General features: G+C 35.7%; 1 protein-coding gene and 1 pseudogene across 1 annotated transcript in view; both read left to right on the top strand.

The window, feature by feature from the left end:
* Positions 1–21,397, top strand: part of MAP2K4 (mitogen-activated protein kinase kinase 4) — a 97,686-nt gene that overhangs the window by 66,643 nt on the left and 9,646 nt on the right. The window contains exons 10-11 of the mRNA XM_032279375.1: positions 16,416–16,493; positions 20,000–20,148. Coding sequence (XP_032135266.1) covers positions 16,416–16,493; positions 20,000–20,148 — 227 coding nt within the window. The remainder of the gene's footprint in view (positions 1–16,415; positions 16,494–19,999; positions 20,149–21,397) is intronic.
* Positions 1,585–2,034, top strand: LOC116552496 (annotated as a pseudogene).

The raw sequence follows: 21,397 nt of genomic DNA, 5'->3' as shown, positions 1-21,397 counted from the left end.
ATTTTAATGAGAATTTAGTGTCTGTATTTTAAACATTCCCCTAGGTGTTGATGTCTTTCTTCAGTGTTACCATGGTTCTTTGGGGACCAGCACACTATTCTAAATGTGACACATAAGGTGTTGTGTTTGTTTCTTGAGGCCTTCCTGCCAGCAGCATTTCTGTCTTTGTAGACTCTTTTAAACTAAAGATAACTTAGAATTGAATAAAATTTTTCTCTTTCTTTACTTGTTAGTTTCCTCTTGATATATATGTTTTCAAACCTAGCGCCATAAATAATATAAAAGTAAGAATCACAGGCTAGATATTACAGATGTTCTATATTGTTTATGAGTGGATAGGCTTAGTGCTACTAAAATTTCTCACATTGCATTTTTTAATACCTCTTTTGGTTTTGTTATATCTTTCTGTATCACCTTTTATTCAGATGAAAATGTAAAGGGTGTATGTGTCTGTTTGTAGTCACCTAACCTGTGTGTTAAGACCTTCTTTTAAACTTCTGGTTTTATGCATATTGACTGGCCGGGCAGATTCTTGATTCAGTTGGAAGACTGAATGTGTCTAATATGTGTTATCATAATAGCTAGGGATAAATGGCACAATAGCTTCAAAGGCAAGAAATAAAAATAATTAGTTTTTTTATATTTATTGTAATAAATAATAATTTGGAAAATGATGTGATTTACACATTTATTAAGGATAATGAATAATCCTGAGAATGAATTGAAATTGTTATCTGCAGTTTTAAGGCTTGTCTCAGTACTAAAAATGTTTTTGTTGTATGACACTGGCTAAGAATTATATTTGATTTAAGCAGGCTTTAAAAATGCAGTTGCAGCTCAGATAAAGTAGAATATTTTGAATTCAGCTTTTAAAGAAAGACGCAGACTTTCTTCATTCTTGTGCAGAGATACGCTTTGCAGGCCCAGGAGATGTAAGACTTCTGTTTTCCTGCTGGCCTTCATCTGTGGAACACAAAGACTGATAAACTCTCTGCCTCTAATCTTTACTGAACCAAATGAAATTCTTCTGTCCATTCTTGTCTTTCAAGGCGTATTTTGATAGACAAGAACTCAATCAATGTTAATTCAAGTGGTTTGACTTTTCTTCGTGTATTGACAAAACATATCAGAGGTGTATCATTTTATTTGAGATTTAGAATTGTCTAGTGTACTTAGGATTACGCATTAGATTGTGCAACATCAAAAAAGTATATAAAATATAGAATTTACACATAAATTTTTCCATAAACTAATTTCCTGTAAACATTTTCCCAACTCTGCACCGTCATATAGGTATTCAGTTATATGTTGCTTAACCATGGGAATATGTTCTGAGAAATGTGTTGTTAGGTGATTTTGTTGTTGTGCAAAATCATAGAACGTACTTAGACAAACCTAGGTTTTATAGCCTACTACACACATAGGCTATATGGTATAGTCTATTGCTCCTAGGCTACAAGCCTATACAGCATGTAACTATATTAAATACTCTAGGTAATTATATCACAACAGTAACTATTTGTGTATCTAAATATAGAAAAGGTACAGTATAAATATGGTGTAAAGGAGATAGAAAAGTGACGTGCCAGAGAAGAGGTGGAAGACTACCAGGCTTCGGAGGAGACTGCTTTTGTTGTTGATGAAGTGAGCAAATTGTAAAAGGAGCTATGCTTGGTGGTAACACTTATCAACACAGCAAAGTGAACCAGTGGACCACAAATGTAGCAGAACAAACTTTAAGCCAACTCACCAAGCTGGGAAAACCATTTAAATACATTGTGACCTGTGTAATTAGGCAAAAGGATGGAGCTGGAATACACATGGTAGGTTCCTGCTTCTGGGACAGCCCTGCTGATGGGAGCTGCACTGTGCAGCGGGAGAATATAACCATGTACTGCATTGTTGGTGCCTTCAGACTATCTATCAGATCTCCTAGTCCAGCCTATGAACTTTCTCCTTTTGTCTCAACATTTCCAGTTCAGCTTCTAACACCAGCCATGAATTCAGTGAATTCTTTTTTTTTTTTTTTTTTTTTTTTTGAGACGGAGTTTCACTCATGTTACCCAGGCTGGAGTGCAATGGCGCGATCTCGGCTCACCGCAACCTCCGCCTCCCGGGTTCAGGCAATTCTCCTGCCCCAGCCTCCTGAGTTGCTGGGATTACAGGCACGCGCCACCATGCCCAGCTAATTTTTTGTATGTTTAGTAGAGACGGGGTTTCACCATGTTGACCAGGATGGTCTCGATCTCTTGACCTCGTGATCCAGCCGCCTCGGCCTCCCACAGTGCTGGGATTACAGGCTTGAGCCACCGCGCCCGGCCTAGTGAATTTTTTTCTTGTTCTTTTTAAGTGCGCTTTGAGGCACTCTCAAAATGTAGAGAAAAAAACCAAAAGACCACACTTACATGAACTGTGCACTGAAGTCAGATGACTATCCCTACAGGGCACCAGCAGCCTGCGTTGCCACTTGCAACTCTGAATATTTCTTTTCAAAGGTGCTAAAATCTGAAATCTGCTAGTGTGAAACTTGTTCAACTCTCTGAAATGATTCAAATACACAAACTTTCCATACTATATACTTTTGTTAGAATAGATTATTCAAATCTAAAGCAAAATATGGTATGAAAAAGTAAATAGTGGTTCACCAGTATAAGGCACTTATCATGAATGGAGCTTACAGGACTAGAAGTTGTTCTGGATGAATCAGTGAGTGATAAGTGAATTTGCAGGCCTAGGACACTACTGTAGACTTTCTAAATTAACACTATACACTTAAGCTACACAACATTTATAAAATTTTTTTTCTTCAATAATAAATTAACAGTGTACTGTAACTTTTTTACTTTATACACTTTAAAAAATTTTTTTTGACTTTTTTTGTATTAACATTTCAGCTTAAAACACGAACACATTGTACAGCCATAAAAAAGTATTTTTTTCTTTATATCTTTATTCTGTAAGGCTATTCTGTTTACTTATTTATTCTTTTTAAGCTTTTCTGTTAAAACCTAAGACATCACCCTAGGCCTATACATGGAAGGATCATTAAAATCACTGTCTTCTACCTCCACATCTTGTCCCACTGGAAGGTCCCCAGGGGCAGTAACACACAGGAGCTGTCATATTCTATGGTATCAGTAGTGCCTTCTTCATAATTCCTCCTGAAAGACCTGCCTGAGGCCGTTTAAAGTTAACTTTTGTTTTTAATAAGTAGAAGGAATGTACTCTAAAATAATGATAAATAGTATCATACAGTAAATAGGTAAACCAGTAACATAGTCATTTATTATCAAGTATTGTGTCCTGTACATAATTGTATGTGCTGTACTTTTAAATGACTGGTAGAGCAATAGGTTTGTTTAAAACATCACCACACACGTGAGTAATGTGTCGATCTACATTATGAGAGCTATGATGTCACTAAGAGATAGGAATTTTTCTGTTCCATTATAACCTTATGGGACAACCTTTGTATATGTGGTCTGTCATTGACCAAAATGTTGTTTTGTAGCACATGACAATTTCTGTATGTGAGTATGTGTGTGCCAAACCACTTGAAAGTAACTTGCAGATACTTTGCATTTTATTCTAGACACTTCAGTGCATATCTCCCAAGAAAAAGACCATTCTTCTGCATAATCATAATCATGATATCATTACCATGCCTAAAAAAACAAACAAGAATGTCATAGTACAGTTTGAGCATCCCTATTCTAAAAATTCAAAACCTTAAATGCTCTAAAATAGGAAACGTTATCAGCACTAGCATGACCCAAGTGGAAAATTCACCTGACCTTATGTGATGGGTCACATTCAAAATGCAGGTGCACCACACATTGTTTATTCAGTGGTCCCAGGGTAAAAAAGACTCTCCTAGCCCCCTTTAGCTGCAATATGTCTTTTCCACATATGCCCAGATTTTCCCCACATAAGCACGCCTACAAAGGGTAATAAAATGGAATGTATGGAGGCCAGATGTGCTAATGACAAGTTTCACACTATGCCCCACATGGGACCAAGACCTACCTGCATTACTCACTGTATTTTTATTTTTTACTTTTGCTTATTTTCTGCTCAGTAGCATAAAGATAATGTTGAAAATGTCAAATAGGCCTGCAGATATCCCTAGAGAAACAGCAGTTTGTTAAAGGGGAAGTGTTTATAGCACAGAAAGTCAAGCTGTTAGAGACACTGGACAGTGGTGTAAGTTTGAAATGTCTTACAGAAAAGTGTGGTATTGTTATGACCACCATATATGACCTGAAGAAACAGAAGGATAAACTGCTGAACTTCTGTGCTGAAAGTGATGAACAAAAGTTACTGAAAAATAGAAAAACACCACATATAGCTAAAAAGGAAGATCTTAATAATGTATTGAAAGAGTGGGTCTGTCAGCCGCACAGTGAACACATAACACTTGATGGTATGCTCATCACGAAATGAACATCTATCATGATGAAGTGAAAATTGAAGGTAACTGTGAAGATTCAACAGGCTGGTTATAGAAATTTAAGAAAAAAAACATAGCATTAACTTTTTAAAGATTTGTGGTGATAAAGCATCTGCTGATCATGAAGCAATGGAGAAATTCATTGAATTCACCAAGGTTACTGATGATGAAAATTCAACATCAGAACACATATAATGCTGATGAAACATCACTTGTTTTAGTGTTATTGCCCCAGAAAAACACTACAGCTGATGAGGCAGCCTCTGCAGGATTTAAGGATATGAAGGGCAGAAAAGCTTTGATGGGATGTGTTAATGCAGTAGGCATGTGTAAGTATAAACTTATAGGAGGCAAAAGCTTGCATCCTTCCTGTTTTCAGGAAGTGAATTTCTTACTAGTGCATCATTATGCTAGCCAAAAGGCCTGGATCACTCAGGATACCTTTTCTGTTGGGTTTCATAAACATTTTGTACCAGTGCCTTATGCTCATTGCAGGAAGCTGGCCTGAAAGAAGACTGAAAGATTTTGACATTCATTGGCAACTGTTCTGCTTATGCTGCAACTGAAATTCTCATAAAATAATGTTTATGCCATGTGCTTTCACCCAAATGTGACTTCGTTAATTCAGCCATGTGACCAGGATATCCTTAGATCAATGAAGGGTAAATAAAAAATAATTTCTTGAACATCCTACTAGCAGCAGTGAACAGAGGTTTGGGTGTGGAAGGTTTCCAGAAGGCATTTAGCATGAAGGATGTCATCTATGCTGTTGCCCGCACTTGGCCAGCAGTGACTAAGACACAGTTGTGCATGCTTGGCATAACCTCTGGCCTGTGACTGCTCAGTGATGATGATGATGATGATGATGATGATGATGATGATGATGAACAAGGTAGTGACTTAGATGGATTCCACATGTTAAAGTGAGAAAAAAATGATACCTGACCTCCTTTTATATGCAAAAAAAAAAAAAAAAATCTCTAGAGTCTGTCAGTAAACTGAAAGAAGTGGCTATCAGAGAAGTTTTTATTACATAACGAAGCTTCAGTTTTTCATCACTGACCAATGATGAAATAGCCAAAATGATTCTGAATCAAGGTAAATGTGATACTTAGTGATGATGAAGATGATGTTAACACTGCAGAAGAAATGCCTGTAGAAAAGGTGCATATTTTGCATAGCAAAAAAAAAACTATCAACAGACTAAACAGACAACCTACAGAATGGGAGAAAATATTTGCAAGCTATGCATCTCACAAAGTTCTAATATCTAGCATCTGTAAGGAATTTAAATTTATAAGAAAGAAAACAACCTCATTAAAAAGTGGGTAAAGGACGTGAACAGACGCTTTTCAAAAGAAGACATGCACACATCCAACAAGCCTGTGAAAAACACAGTATCACTAGAGAATTGCAAATCAAAACCACCACGAAATACCATCTCATACCAGTCAGAATGGCTGTTACAAAAAAGTCAAAACAACAGATGCTGACGAGGTTATGGAGGAAAGGGAATACTTATATACTGTTGGTGGAAATGTATATTAATTCAACCATTGTGGAAAGCAGTGTGGTGATTCCTCAAAAAGCTGAAAACAGAACTGTCATGCAACCCAGCAGTTCGATTACTGGAATTGGGTATATGCCCAAAGGAATAGAAATTATTCTGTCATAAAGACACATACACACATATGTACATTGCAGCACTGTTCACAATAGCAAAGACATGGAATCAACCTAAATGCCCATCAGTGGAAGACTGGATAAAGAAAATGTGGCACATACACACTGGAATACTGTGCAGCCATGTAAAATAACGAGAGCACGTCCTTTACGGGAACATGGATGGAGCTGTAGGCCATCCATTAATATCTAAGGATACTTAGCAAACTGATGCAGGAACAGAAAACCAAATACCACGTGTTTTCGCTTATAAGTGGGAGCTAAATGACAAGAACACATGTACACAAAGATTAGCAAAACAGACACTGAGGCCTACTTGAATGTGGAACAGGATCAGAAAAAATAGCTGTTGGATACTAGGCTTAGTAACTGGGTGACCAAATAATCTGTACAACAAACCCCTGTTTACCTATATAACAAACCTGCATGTGTAATCCTGGGCCTAAAATAAAAGTTTAAAAAATAAAAATTAGACTGGGCACGGTGGTGCATGCCTGTAATCCTAGCACTTCGGGAGGCCGAGGAGGACGGATCACTTTAAGCCAGGAATTTGAGACCAGCCTGGCCAACACGTGAAACCCCATCTCTACTAAAAATACAAAAATTAGCCAGGCATGGTGGCACATGCCTGTGAGCCCAGTTACTGAGGAGGCTGAGGCATAAGAATTGCTTGAACCTGGGAGGCAGAAGTTGCAGTGAGCTGAGATTGTGCCACTACACTCCAGCCTGGGCAACAGAGCGAGATTCTGACTCAAAAAATATATATGTAAATAAAAAGGAAAAAAAAGACTTAAAAAAAAAAAAAAGGAAACAAGCTCTCTCATGCCCCCATTCCCAAAAAAAGAAAAAAATACTTTTGGTGATAAGTGTGTAATGTACTTAAAGGGTTAGAGCAATATGCATTTATAACACAACAAGAAATCATGTCAGTTTATAAAGATGAAGAGAGACTTTTAAACAAAAACCATTGTTAATGAGGCAGATGACTTGGGAGGAAACATTTTACAAAACCATCCAGCAGAATGCCTCCTCATTACTAGAGGACCCATTTCTGGTCCCTCAAATGCTTCTGATGCTTCTTACCTAAAAAATAAAATACAATGTACAGTAGTCTTTTAATCAAAACATAGCATCATAGTTGGAGGCCAAAAGCCTGCAGCTATTTGTTGTTGCTGCTGTTTAACAGCTGTTGCAGGTATTCTGGTGATGCTACTGTTCCACTTAGTTCTCCAGAACTCATTGTTTTTCACTGTATTAATAATATGTTATATTTTTACTGTTAACTATTTATGAACAAGTGTAAGACAATGGTTGCTTATTAATGGCATGTAAATTCTGATTCTGGAATGAAGGTGATGCCCAACAACCACAGATTGTCAACCTGGGTGGCTGAGATAGTGACACTTTTGCTTTTTGGTGCTTCAGTTGACACAAACTTTGTTTCATGCACAAATTCATTTAAAATATAGTGTAAAATTACCTTCAGGCTATGTATACAGGTGTATATGAAACATAAATGAATTTCATGTTTAGACTTGGGTCCCATCCCCAAGATGTATTATTATGTATATGTAAATATTCCAAAATTTGAAAAAAATCTGAAATTGAAACACTCAGGTTTCAAGTATTTTGGATGAGGAATACTCAATCCGTATTATCTAATACATAGTTCATACTCAGATTTCCCATGTGTAAAAATACAAACAACAAAAAAGCCTATATTTTTTAGCTGTCAATCCAGGGTCACATTGAGATTCCACACTGATTTTAGTTGTTATATTCTTTATTTTAATATATACTGGACGTGATAATTCTTTTTGTTATCTATGACGTTGGCGGTTTTGGAAGTGTTTTCAGAAAGTCTCACAGTCTTAAAACATCTGATTGTTCCCTCATGATTAGATTCAGACTGCAGCTATTTCTAGACATGCATACTTCACATATGATGAATGCTTTTTGTTGCATAACATTGCAAAGCACATAATGCTTACTATTTGTAATGTTTACAGACATGCCTTTTTTTTTTAAAGCAGTAAAAACAATTGCAAAATAGACTTAATTTTCCCAATTTTTTTCTTCATTTCCCTCTTCCAATGAGTGATAATCTTTCATTTTCAAAGTATTCTCACCTAGTACCATCTCACTGTCCCCTTCTGCCATGCTACAACATGACAAGACTTCTAAAAAGTCACTTATTTCCCCATCTTTTAGCAGCCTCTTATGCGTCTTTTTGTACTACAGAAGCCCATCTCTATTAGTCTGTAAGATGATTTTAGATAATTGGTAATAGAAATAAGAACTTGTTTCCTAATGGTGCTTTCTGCAATGTGTTGATTTATTTATCTTGGGCATTTCTCAAATTTTGGCATAAACCTCTTTTGAATTATATACAGCCTATTAGTCATTAAAGTCTAATCAAGTTATATCAACATTAGGAAATGGTTGATATGCATTCCTGCTTTCATTTGGCAGATTTGATTTGTTAATTCTTACTCTTATTCTCGTTCTCACTCACTCATGCTCTGTCTCTCTCATCTCTTTCTCTGTCAGTGTCTCTTTAGTTTCAAAAGAACTTTATTCTTCAGGATATAATTTTTGTTTTCCACTGCATACAACACTGAAAAAAAATAGTATTCATTTCTTCCCCCTTTATGACCGTTCAAGTTTTCAAAATGTCTGGTAAAGAAATTGTTTATCAGCTTTTAAAGGAATTTTTTTGTTGTTGGAAAGCTTTGGATTACTGATTCACTCTCTGTTACAGGTCTGAGTTTTCTATTTCTTCTGAGTCAGTTATGATCATATGTGTATTTTTAGGATTTTTTTTTCCATTCCTGCTAGGTTATCTGTTACAATTGTTGGCTTACAGTTGTTCATAGCATTTTATTATAATCCTTTTTATTTCTGTGAGGCATGTAGTAATGTCTCTATTTGTATTTCTGATTTTAGTTATTTTCATCGTCTTTTTTTCTTACTTAGTTTGGGATATTTTTCCTGTGAAAAAACTTTATGGTTTCTTGGATTCTCTCTTGTTTTTTTTTTTTTTTTATTATTATTTAATTTATTTCTACTCTATAATATTTCCTTCTTTTGGCTGTCTTTGGGTTCACCTAAGCTTCTTAAGGTATAAATATGTTACTTGTGATGTTTTTTCTTTTTAATGTAGGTGTTTACAGCTATAAATTTGCCTCTGCATACTATTTTTTTCAGAATCTCATGCATTTTGTTTCTGTTTTTATTTTTATTTATCTCAAAGTGTTTTCTAATTTTCTGTTTTTTTCTTATTTCATCAATTTGTTAATTACATTAATTTCCACGTATTTGTGAGATTTCCATTTTCCCTACTTTTACTAATTTCTAGCTTCATTTCACTGTGTTTGGAGAAAATAATTTGTATGATTTCAGTCTTTTAGAATTTATTGAAATATACTTTGTGAGCCAACATATGGTCTATCTTGGAGAACATTCCATGCACACTTGAGAAAAATGCGTATTCTGCTGTCATTGAATATAGTGTTCTGTATATAACTGTTAGGTTCAGTTGGTTTAAAGTGTTGTTCAGGTCCTTTGTTTCCTTACTGACTTTCTGTCTACATGTTCTATCCATTATTCCAAGTGGGGGATTTAAATCTCCAACTGTTACTGTTCAACTGTATTCTCCCTTCATTTCTGCCAATGTTTGCTTCATGTATTTTTCAGCTCTCTGTGTATGTTTTTAGTTCTTACATCTTTTTTTTTATGAATTGGTCCTTTTTTCCATATTTAATGACCTTTTGTCTCTTGTAATAATTTTTTACTTAAAAATTATTTTGTCTAATATAACTGTCCCAGCTCACTTTTGGTTACTATTGCATTGAATGTCTTTTTTCATACTTTCACTTTCAACCTATTTGTGCCTTTGGATCTAGAGTGAGTCTCTTATGGGCAGCATACAGTAGGATCATGTTTTTTGTCTGTTCTAATCTCCCTCTTTTGATTGGAGAGTTTAATCAATATACACTTAAAGTAACTACCGTTTTCTGTACATCTCAGTCATCTTTATTACTCATTTCCTCCATTACTGCCTGTTTTTCTGTTACTTTTTTTGTGCTATATCTTTTTGATTCCTTTATTTGTATTTTTTTTTAGATATTTTCTTAATGATTATTATGTTCATTACAATTAGCATTCTAAATTTATAACAAGGCAGTTTGAATTAATACCAACTGAACTTCAAAAGTATACACACCTTCTGCTCATATTCAGTTCCACCCCCCATGTTGTCATTTTCACTAATCCTATGTATGTAAATTATGTACCCAGTAACATAGGTTTAAAATTATTATTTTATGCATTTGTCTTTTAAATTATATAAGAAACACAAGAGGCATTACAAACCAAAATACAATCGTTATGGTTTTTATATTTGCCTATGTAGTTACCTTTATCAGAGTTCTTTGGTCGTATGGCTTCAAGGTACTGTCTAGTGTTTTTTAAAATATTCTCTTGCTTTTTTCAACTCACAATCTGTTTATGTCTTCAGTTTTGAAGAACAGTTTTGATAGATAAGGAATCAAGCACATTTAAAATGGATGTCTTTGGGGATTAGGAGAGTGGGACTCAGGTGTCAAGTAAGAAAAATTTATAAAATAAAACAGTATAGGGACCTTGCATAGATCCATGGGGCAGGGTGCCGTGCACTGAGGAGTGGACAGCTTGGTTTTCTGCATCTCTCTTCAGTTTATAAAAGAAGTTTTAGGCCAGGTGCCATGGTTCATACCCATAATCCCAGTACTTTGGGTAGCCAAGGCAGTAGGATTGCTGAAACCCAGTAGTTCAATATGAGTGTGAGCAACATAACAAGACTCTGTATCTATAAAATGGAAAAATTAGCTGGGCATAATGGCACATGCCTTTTAGTCCTAGCTACTCTGGAAGCTGAGGCAGGAGGATCACTTATGTCCAGGAATTTGAGGCTGTAAGGGAGTTGTGATCATGCCACTGCACTCCACCTGGGCGACAGAGCAAAACCCATCTCTTAATAATCATAATACAATTTAGAATATAATTATCTATAATCTATTTGTAAAGGGAAATTTCTTGTCATTTTTAAAATGTAAATTAATCATATTTAACAGTGTTTTTCTGCTTTGTAGGTATACATTTTTATATATAGTGCATTTAATCATTAGAAATTTTTCAGTTTTCTTTTATTATCTGCTTACATTTTTCTGTTACTGTTTTCATAAATACTGCTGTAAACATTTCTAAGCTGTATTGTTGCCAAACTCTGTTGTATCTTTTGTTGGATATAAAAGGTTTACACATTTTGGTACTTTGGGAACAAGTTGTATCATCAAAAGTTGTTTCATAAACAGTGGTTAATCTGTGTCAGAATGTTACAATTATATCTTTGTCAAATTGATAGGTCAGAGTGGAATATCTTTTTAATTTATTGGGTTTTTTGGTATATATTTTGAAATTATAGATAGAGTTAGGAAATTTTGTACTTTTTCTTATATTTGGCCACTTTTATACATTATCTTTGGCCCATCTTTCTGTTGGTGTGTTAGTGTTTTGTGTTGATATAAAATATAATGATAATATTAATCCTTATTAATTTATATATGTTGGCTGAGCACAGTGTGTTATGCCTGTGTATTTGTCCATTTTCACGTTGCTCATAAAGACATATCTGAGACTGGGCAATTTGCAAAAGAAAGGTTTAATTGACTTACAGTTCCATGTGGCTGGGGAGGCCTCTTAATCATGGCAGAAGGCAAGGAAGAGCAAGTCATGTCTTACATGGATGGCAGCAGGCAAAGAGAAAGAGCTTGTGCAGGGAAACCCCTGTTTTTTAAAACCATCAGATCTCATGAGACAGACTTACTATCACAAGAACAGCGTGAAAAAGACCCTCCCCGTGATTCAGTTATCTCCAACTGGGTTCCTCCCATGAAATGTGGGAATTGTGGGAGTTACAATTCAAGATGAGATTTGGGTAGGGACACAGCCAAGCTGTATCAGCCTGTAATTCCAGTGCTTTGGAAGACTGAGGGTGGAGGACTGCTTGAAGCCAAGAATTCGAGACCAGCCTGGGCAACATAGCAAGATCTTGTCTTTACAAAATAAAAACAAAAAACATTAGCAGGCCATAGTGGCATGTGCCTGGAGTCTGTCCACTCAAGGGGCATAGATAGGGGGATCACTCGAGCTGGAGAGTTTGAGGCAGCAGTGAGCTGTGATGGCACCACTGCATTCTAACCTGGGTGACAGATGAGACCCTGTCTCTAAAAAGAATAAGAAAGAAAGAAATATGGAAAATATCTGTGTTGTTGTTAGTTATATTTATTCAACAGTTTTTTGTATTTTTAATTCAAAAATATTGAGGCAGATTTGTTCAAAATTTATTAAACATTGGGATTGTCCGTTTTTCCTTTTACTTGGCTTTTATTTCATATATTTCAATACAAACTAATTTGGGTTGTGTATTGTAAACTATACAACTATGCATACTTTTGATGTAAGATTATCTGGTTTGTTTTTGTTAATATTAGGTACTCTGTTCTCTAATATTTTCTTGTTGTAGTTTTTTTTTTTTGCATTTATTTGTATTTATATTTTATTCCAGTAGTTTTTGGGGTACAGGTGACTTTTGATTACATGGATAAGTTTTTAAGTGGTGATTTCTGAGATTTTGGTGCACCTATCACCTGAGCAGTGTGCACTATACCCAATATGTAGTCTTTTATCTCTCACCTCTCCCCCATCCTTCCCCTGTGGTCCCCAAAGTCCATTTTATCATTCTTATCCCTTTGCTACCTCATAGATTAGGTCCCACTTGTAGGTGAGATCATATAGTATTTGTTTTTCCTTTCCTGAGTTACTTCACTTAGGATAATGGCCTCCACCACCGTCCACATTGCTGCAGAGGCCATTATTATTCCATTTTATGACTGAGTGGTATTCCATGACGTGTGTGTGTGTGTGTGTGTGTGTGTGTGTGTGTGTGTGTGTGTGTGTATCACATTTTCTTTTTCCATTCGTTGGTTGATGGGCATTTAGTTTGGTTCCATATTTTTGCAGTTGTGAATTGTGCTACTATTAACTTGTGTGTGCATGTGTATTTTTTATATGACTTCTTTTCCTTTGGGTAGATACCCAGGATTGGAATTGCTGGATGGAATGTTATTTCTACATTTAGTTCTTTAAGGAATCTCCATACTGTTTTCCATAGTGGTTGTACTAATTTACGTTCCCACCATCAGTGTAAAAGTGTTCCCTTTTCACCATATTCCTGCAAACATCTATTATTTTTTGATTTTTAAATTATGACCATTCTTGCAGGAGGTAAGGTGGTATCTCATGGTTTTAATTTGCATTTGCCTAATTATTATCATTGACGTTGAGCATATATATTTGTTGGCCATTTGTGTGTCATCTTTTGAGAATTGTCTATTCCTGTCTTTTCCTTACTTTTGGATGGGATTATTTGTTTTTTTCTTGCTGATCTGTTTGTGTAAGAGAAAAGAAAAGGAGCAGGTAGGGGAATAGTCGATTAAGTGTTCCTCTGATCCTCAGTAAATCAGCACTTTAAATAAGATAAGGTTAACAGAGTAGCTACCCTCTGTCTCCCCCATGCTGCCTACTTTTTCCCTTTAAATACTGAAGCCCTCAATATCATCTTTGGAGAAAGGCACAAACTTCCCTCTCAGGCATGTCCTTAACCTTGCCAAAATAAACTTGTAAATGGATTGAGAACTGTCTCAGATTTCTTTTTGTCTTAGAATACTGTTATTGGGAATGGAATTAAAAATATTTTTGAATGTCTTGCTATTATTATATAGAAATACAGCTGCTTTGCATATGTTAACATTGGATCCTGTGACCTTACTAGTTTAGTTTTACTGTTAGTTTCAGTAGGAATTTTCTGTGTCTGTGAATAAAGGTAACGCTTTTCTCCCACTTGCCTTTCTATACTGGCTGGGTCCTCCAGTATAATGCTGAATAGGTATAGTGATAGTAGGCATTTTGCCTTATTCCCAATATTTATTAAAAAGGAAGTGTTCTGTATTTCACCAGTAAGTATGATGTTAACTCTTGGTTATTTTAGATGCCCTTTATGGAAATGAAGATGTTTTCTTCTCTTAGTGTGTTGTTGTTATTGCTGTTGTTATTCGTGGTTTTTAAATTTTGTCAGATGCTAATTCTACATTTATTGAGATGATCACATGGTTTTCTTCCATTATTCTGTAAATAATGGTGCATTGCCTTGATTTTCAAGTATTAAGCTAGTATTGCATTCTGGAGATAAACTCTACTTGGTTGTTATATATTACCTCTTCATTTGTTCCTTGGTAAGATTTGCTCATATTTTGTAATTTTTGTGTCTTTGTGTACAGGGGGTATTAATTGTCTTGTAATGACTTTGTCAGGTTTTCAAAATGGTTATGCTGGCCTCATGAAATGAATTGGGACGCATACCCTCTTTCACTTTTTTGAAAACAAAAGTTTGTGTAAGACTAGTGTTATTTCTTTCTTGCATATTTGAAAAGAGTTCACCAGTGAGCCCATCTGGGTCTAGACTTTTTTTGGGGGGTAGGTTTTTAATAACATTCATTGAGTAACATAATTTGAAGGTTATTCACATTTTGATATTACTTTTTGTAGGCTTCATTTTTGAAGAATATTTCTGTTTATCTATCTCTGTAAGAACAGTAGTAATGCCCCCTCTTTCATTCTGGTTTTAGTTATTTGAATCTTTTCTTTTTCTGTGGGTCAGAATAGCCAAAGGTGTGTCAATTTTATTGATCTTTCCAACGTATTCTTTTGGTTTTCTAGACTTTTCTCTACTGTTTTTCTATTCCTGTTTTATTTGTCTTCACTTTTGTTACATTCTTACTCCTGCTTGCTTTGGGTTTTGTTTGTTCTTTTTTTCTAGCTCTTTAAGCTATAAAGTGGTTTGATTTGAGGTGTCTTCTTTTCTAATGTATGCATTTTACACTATAAATTTCCTTCTGAGCACAACTTCTGCTCTGTCCCACAAATTTTGACAAATTATAATTTCATTTTCATTTAGTTCAATTTTTAAACTATTTCTTGAGACTTTTTTGATTCATGTGTTATTTAGAAGTGTGTTGTTAAATCTCCAAATATTTGAGGACTTTGCAGATATCCTCCTGTTACTGATTTCTAGTTTATTTATTTTATGATCTGAGAACATGCTTTGCATGCTTTCCATTTTTTGGAAACAAGGTGTGTTTTATGGCCCAGAGTAATGAATGTTCCATGCTGGTTTGGGGAAAATGTTGATCTTGATGTTGTTGAATGGAATATTTTTTCTCTTGGTTGAATACCTGGGATTTTAATGTGTACCTTATCAGGCAAATACATATATTTCCAACAATAACAACAACAAAACAATAGCTTACAGTGAATTTTATGCAGTGCAGTACTCATGCTCAAAGCAAGAGTCTCCAAAGTAGTTAGTGCTCACAGGCAGAGAATGTAATATGAACTCAACTGTTATGCTTCTCTGGACATTTTTTTCAATAGTAGTTACTCTCAGACTTAGCGAAGGATCCGTTGTCAACTCTGTGCCACCAAGACCCTCTCTCTCTCTTCTCTTTCCCTGATATACCATATAAATAAATTATGGTCCTTAATTTCAAGGAAATATAAAGATGTTCCCTTCACAGAGATTACTAAAAATGATTTCTGCTGTACATACAATAGGATAATATATTACTGTCTTGGCCTGCTTTAATTTGGCTACAAATGACTAACAGGCAGATATCTTTACACATATGCGTAATGATAAATTTAGCTTTATTGTGAAGTATGAATGGAATAATTGTAATAAATTTAGCTCTTGTTTTGCTTTTGTGTCTCAAATATGTTGTGGTATGGCCTTATCCACTGAACAAAGTCTTTTAAAATCAGAAGACAGTCTTTTTTGTTTGCCACTAATTGCCACAAATTTGACCTTGTAATCCTTTATTTTTTCTAGTTTTCTTCCTTTCTCTCTCTCTGTCCTCAGCTTCAGCTTTGTAAATGCTTTTGAGTCTTTGTGGGGAATAGTTAAACGAGTTGCTTGGTGTTCTCTTTATGGAAGTGACCATTAAGTTTTTTGTTGTTGTTTGTTTTTATGATAATGATGGCTTCCTATTGCTTCCAGTTTGACCCTAGACATGGATTCCTCTAGGAATATACTGGCATTTCGACTGTCTACCCAGCTGTTGCTTTCATTTGCCTATTCCTTGAGAGTGAGGCAATTAATAACTTACACTTAATCTTTATGTTACAGCCTGAAAGAATAGACCCAAGTGCATCACGACAAGGATATGATGTCCGCTCTGATGTCTGGAGTTTGGGGATCACATTGGTATGTTTATGTTGATTCAACCTTGCCACAGTAGTGTAACAATGAGAAATTTAGAAGTGAAAGAAAACTTAATCATACTTTCACCCCCTCATTAAGAACTACATTTTTAGTCTTTGATTTTGTTCACTTATTTTTTTTTCTGCCATAGCTATAATCACAGGCACAATGATTTTAAGTTGTTGAAAGAAAAGTATGTATGTATTTACTTTAAAAATCAAATCAGACTTATTTCCCTTGATGTTATGTGAAGTGTCTAGAGCCCTTTAATGTTTTAGCTGGATCTCTTGGCCACAGATAATAGGAGTGAACTATTATCTGCAACTGCACTAAGAATGGAAACGGGAGAAACCAGCTTGCCTGCAATCAATTAATTGCTGAGGACATATAGGCATCTCCCATCTCAGGCAAGGTGTAGTATGTCCAGTAATATTGTACATAGTGTGTATATTAAGTATACATATTTTTATATGTGGAAAATAGTTTCTTCTTGGAATTTTCTATTCACTTAATAGAAAAATCACAAGTGAATGAGCTGAAAGGAGTTCAGTTTTTGAGGGACAGCATATTAGTCCATTCTCACACTGCTGTAAAGAACTACCTGAGACTGGGTAATTCATGAAGAAGAGAGCTTTAATTGACTCACAGTTCCGCAGGCCATACAGGAGCAGAAGAGAGAGAGGCGAAGGGGAAGGTGCCAGACACTTTTAAACAACCAGGCCTCATGAGAACTCTATCATGAGGCAGCACTAGGGGGACAGTGCATTAGAAACCACCCTCATGATCCAGTCATCTCCCACCAGGCCGCTCCTTCAACATGTAGGGATTACAGTTCGACATGAAATTTGGGCATGGACACAGAGCTAAACCGTGTCAGGCAGGAACTATCTAGGTGATAATTCTAAATGAAAGTTCTACCTTAGAATAACACTGAGAAAGAATAATAAGAAAGCTGCTTAATTTACAACAAGCAAGCACAACTATATAAATTCTTCTTTCTTACCTATGGACTGTATTGAAATTTTGGTTTCATTTAAAGTGCCTGTATTAGTTGAGGCTGCTCTAACCAAATGCTGAACTCTGGGCTATAATCTTATCAAGAACAGAAATTTCTCACAGTTCTGGAGGCTGGGATGTCCAAGATCAAGGTGCTGACAGATTTGGTGCCTAGTGAGGGATTGCTTCCTGGTTCTTAAACATCTTGTTGTGATCTCACATGGCAGAAGGGGCAAGAGAGTTGTCTGGGGTCTTCCTTACAAGGACACTAATTAGATTCATGAGCTCTCCATCCTTGTGACCCCATCACTTCCCCAAAGATCAATCCCTAATCACATTAGGAATTAGGCTTCAACCTGCAAATTTGTTGTGGGGTGGGGATACACAAACATTCAGTCTCTAGCGGTATCTTTATTTGCTCATTTACTTTTTACCAAATTTTGTTTCGAAGTCTTAGGTTTATTTTCTTGTGATTGCTGTTCTACCAGGACTTTCTGTGTTTTTCTGATTTGGGATAGCTTCGCTAGCTGCTTCTACATTGAATGTGAATTTTCTATCCCTAGATGAGGCTGTCCTGTTAGGTAGGCAGGCCAGTCCTCTTCTTTAATTTTCTCCCATTTTCAGTTTTTGCTACGTAACACTCTACAGCCCAGAAATACACAGGTTCAGAGCAATGAGCTTTTTTTGTAGCTTATTAAATAAACTTTATTTGTTCATTGATATTATATGTTTCTAGGATCTTCTGTGTGATCAGAATCACATACCCTTGATAGTCATTCTTAATGAGTCACATTGCCAGGCCTAGAGAATTTTTTGTATAGAGAGCTGAAGGCTGACAGCTCACCTCTGCAAAGGACTTAATTTACTTTACCTTGTGACCAAATATAGGAAGTACCTTCTGGAATCTTTTCTCACTGTGAAGCCAACCAGCTAAAGAAGGGATTCTTTCTTCTTTAGACAGGAGAGAATACAGATTTTGGGCATCTTTTAGATTTGGCAGCTGGTCCCAAAGACTGCAGCAAGACCTAGAGCGTCCAGCTGAGGCAACTATTTGCATATACGGGATATTTATGATTCAGAAATAGCTATCCCTGACTAAATAATTGCTTTTTTAAAAAGCAAGTATGTACTTCCTTACAGAAAGAAAATTTTGATTTGTGAAAGGTTTTAACAGAAAATTTTTTAGCAAGTTTCTTTAAGTACTTTTAGCTAAGTCTTGTTGCTTTTTGTTTAAAAGGTATTCTGTACTTAGAATTGGTTCATAATTTATTCTTCATAGGGATAATCTTATTAAAATTATGAAATGCATGAAATTAATTTCTGGGTTCCTAAGTCTTTTATGATGTGCAGCCAGCTTTTCCTTCAATTATTAAAACACAAGGAGGAATCTAATGAACTTATTCCTAATTCTGTAAATAACCAGGAAGGTTTATGTCTTTAAAAAGATTTATAATTTTAATGTAAAGAAACCTCAGCTAAAGGAATACATTTTTCTGTGTGTGTACGCATTTGTGCCTGCCTACTTTTTGTGCACACATGTTTGTAATTAGAAACAACAGTGAGCTGACAGAGGCATCTTTTAGGGAGGAAACTGAATCAGTCTTCTGAGTAACATGCTCTCTTCCTGTATGCTGCCTTCCTCTGTAATATGTTTGGAGCCTCATCCTCATGTATCCATCACCTGTCAGTGCATGTAAAATGGGATTTATTATGCCTGGGTGCAGATTTAGATATGTTTCTTGGAAAAAGCAAAATTTGTAGGTTTTCATTATTTCTCAGAACAGAATGGGAGATAGATGAGAACATGATTCACTGGTTATTAGATAATATTTTTGACCCTTGATGGTATTAGGACCTACGTATGTAAGACTCTTCAGATGTCTTCTGGTGTGGCTTAGAGGTACTGCTCTGAGCCCTTTATTGGGGCTTCAGGGTGCAGGGTTTGACCCTGACTTGATTTATTCACTACTTGTAAAATTTGGTTGTGGTTGAAACTGTAGTAACTACAGAATAGCTGTAGAGGAGGATTTGCACATTGATTCCTCCAAGCTCAGATTGGGCTTTTGTTTGTTGGATATTCTTTTGCCTTAAAAAGGAATGTAACCACTGTTCTGGACCAGGGCCTTCCACTAAGATGCCTACAAATTGTGTATATTCTATACTAAAATAGTTCTAAAACCAGTCTTCCAGACTTTCTTATAAAGAAGTCAGAATCAGAGGCTGTCCTGGAGCATGTGTAGGGACATTGTCTAGCCTTAAGTTTTGTGTTCCTATTTATTTCAGGTCCTTGAATTTGGTTGATTCAGAGTTCTCCGTATTATCTTGATTTTTAAATATAACTTTTACTTAGCCTTTATGATTCTGAAGATTCCTCCCCAAACTAACCTGTGTTTGATTCACAGCTTTACAAGAGTTTTGCTTGTAGTTTAGATTTTTTTTTGTTATGGCCATTCCATTGGGGAGTAGTAAATAATGCCTGGCATATTTTGCTCTTTCCTCTTTATTCTCTTTAGTATGAATTGGCCACAGGCCGATTTCCTTATCCAAAGTGGAATAGTGTATTTGATCAACTAACACAAGTCGTGAAAGGAGATCCTCCGCAGCTGAGTAATTCTGAGGAAAGGGAATTCTCCCCAAGTTTCATCAACTTTGTCAACTTGTGGTGAGTACCTGATATATGAATGTTCGAACATGCATGGTGAGAATAGCAAGGTTTATTTGGTCTTAGCAGCATTGGTACTTCACATGGAGGAAGGGGACCCTTTGTCAAATCACCCTACTTTTCAAGCTGGGACTCTGGATCACTATGGCTGTATGGAAGGTACAGCTAGCTGGGAGAGGCATCACCTTCTTATTCTACTACTCAGGTATTGGTGAAAAACAGCCATGAGTGGTGGAGAAGCTGCTGTCTCCAGGCTTCCAGTACCTGGTACGAGAAATACCAGGTTAAACTTCTAGGTGAGACTGATCATCTTACTCTAATGTGGTTCTCACAATGCAATTACACCAGAATCACCTGGAAGCATTTACTGAATCTACTGAATCAAGTACCTTGCCAGATCAGACATTCAGGGTTGGATCTTTGTTCTGACATAACATAGAAAACAGTTGGGTGTATGTAGTAGGGTCACATCCATACCCAAAGTGTAGTTGGTAGAACTATATATTTTTGCACTTTGAAATCTTATTCCAAAGAAGATGTGAACCCTACGCCTGTTGTTGTTATTTGTCCACCTTTTTAATAGTTTTTTTTTTGTGTGTGTTTGTGTATATATGGCACCTAAGAATAATTACTGTATATGCAGATACGGCAGTAATATAGTCATGCTTTATACTGTTTTAGTCTCTATTTTAAATAAAAACTTTTTGTGTTGTCATTTGAATATTTTTGACATTTATTTCGTCTATTCAACATGATTTAAATGTAAGACATAGTCATGAACAAAAAACCTCAGAGCATTTTGTGTATCTTCTGTTTATTCCTGAAAATACTTTGTTTCTCTTAATTTTTTCCTGCCAAGAATGCTCTTGCTCTGTACTCTGTTTGTGACTTATAGGTGTATATCAGGGTCTAACATTGTCCTCCTCTGTATGAAATTTTAAAAAATATTTGTTTGGCTATAGTTTTCAAATCTCTTTGATCTACTATAACCAAATTCTACTTTTGTGTTGGTTTTTCAGAGGGCAGAGGAATACCTCAAGATTTTCTAGGCAGAAGGAGGACATAAGGATGACTCACATTAGCTGCTTCCTCCTTTTAAAAAACAATCAATTCGTTATTAATTTCCACACAAAATGGATAGTTTATGTAATTGCATAAATATGATCATTTTCTGTATTTCATTTTTATGACATATTTGCTTAAAAGTATCTAAGTCATAGAGTATAATACCTAAAATGATCACCTGTGA

The sequence above is a fragment of the Sapajus apella genome, unplaced genomic scaffold (assembly GCF_009761245.1).
Source record: "Sapajus apella isolate SASKATOON/1434 unplaced genomic scaffold, GSC_monkey_1.0 scaffold12, whole genome shotgun sequence".
In the NCBI taxonomy this organism is placed as follows: domain Eukaryota; kingdom Metazoa; phylum Chordata; class Mammalia; order Primates; family Cebidae; genus Sapajus; species Sapajus apella.
Note: the sequence above shows the minus strand (reverse complement) of the source record. Positions and strands in the feature narration are given on the sequence as shown.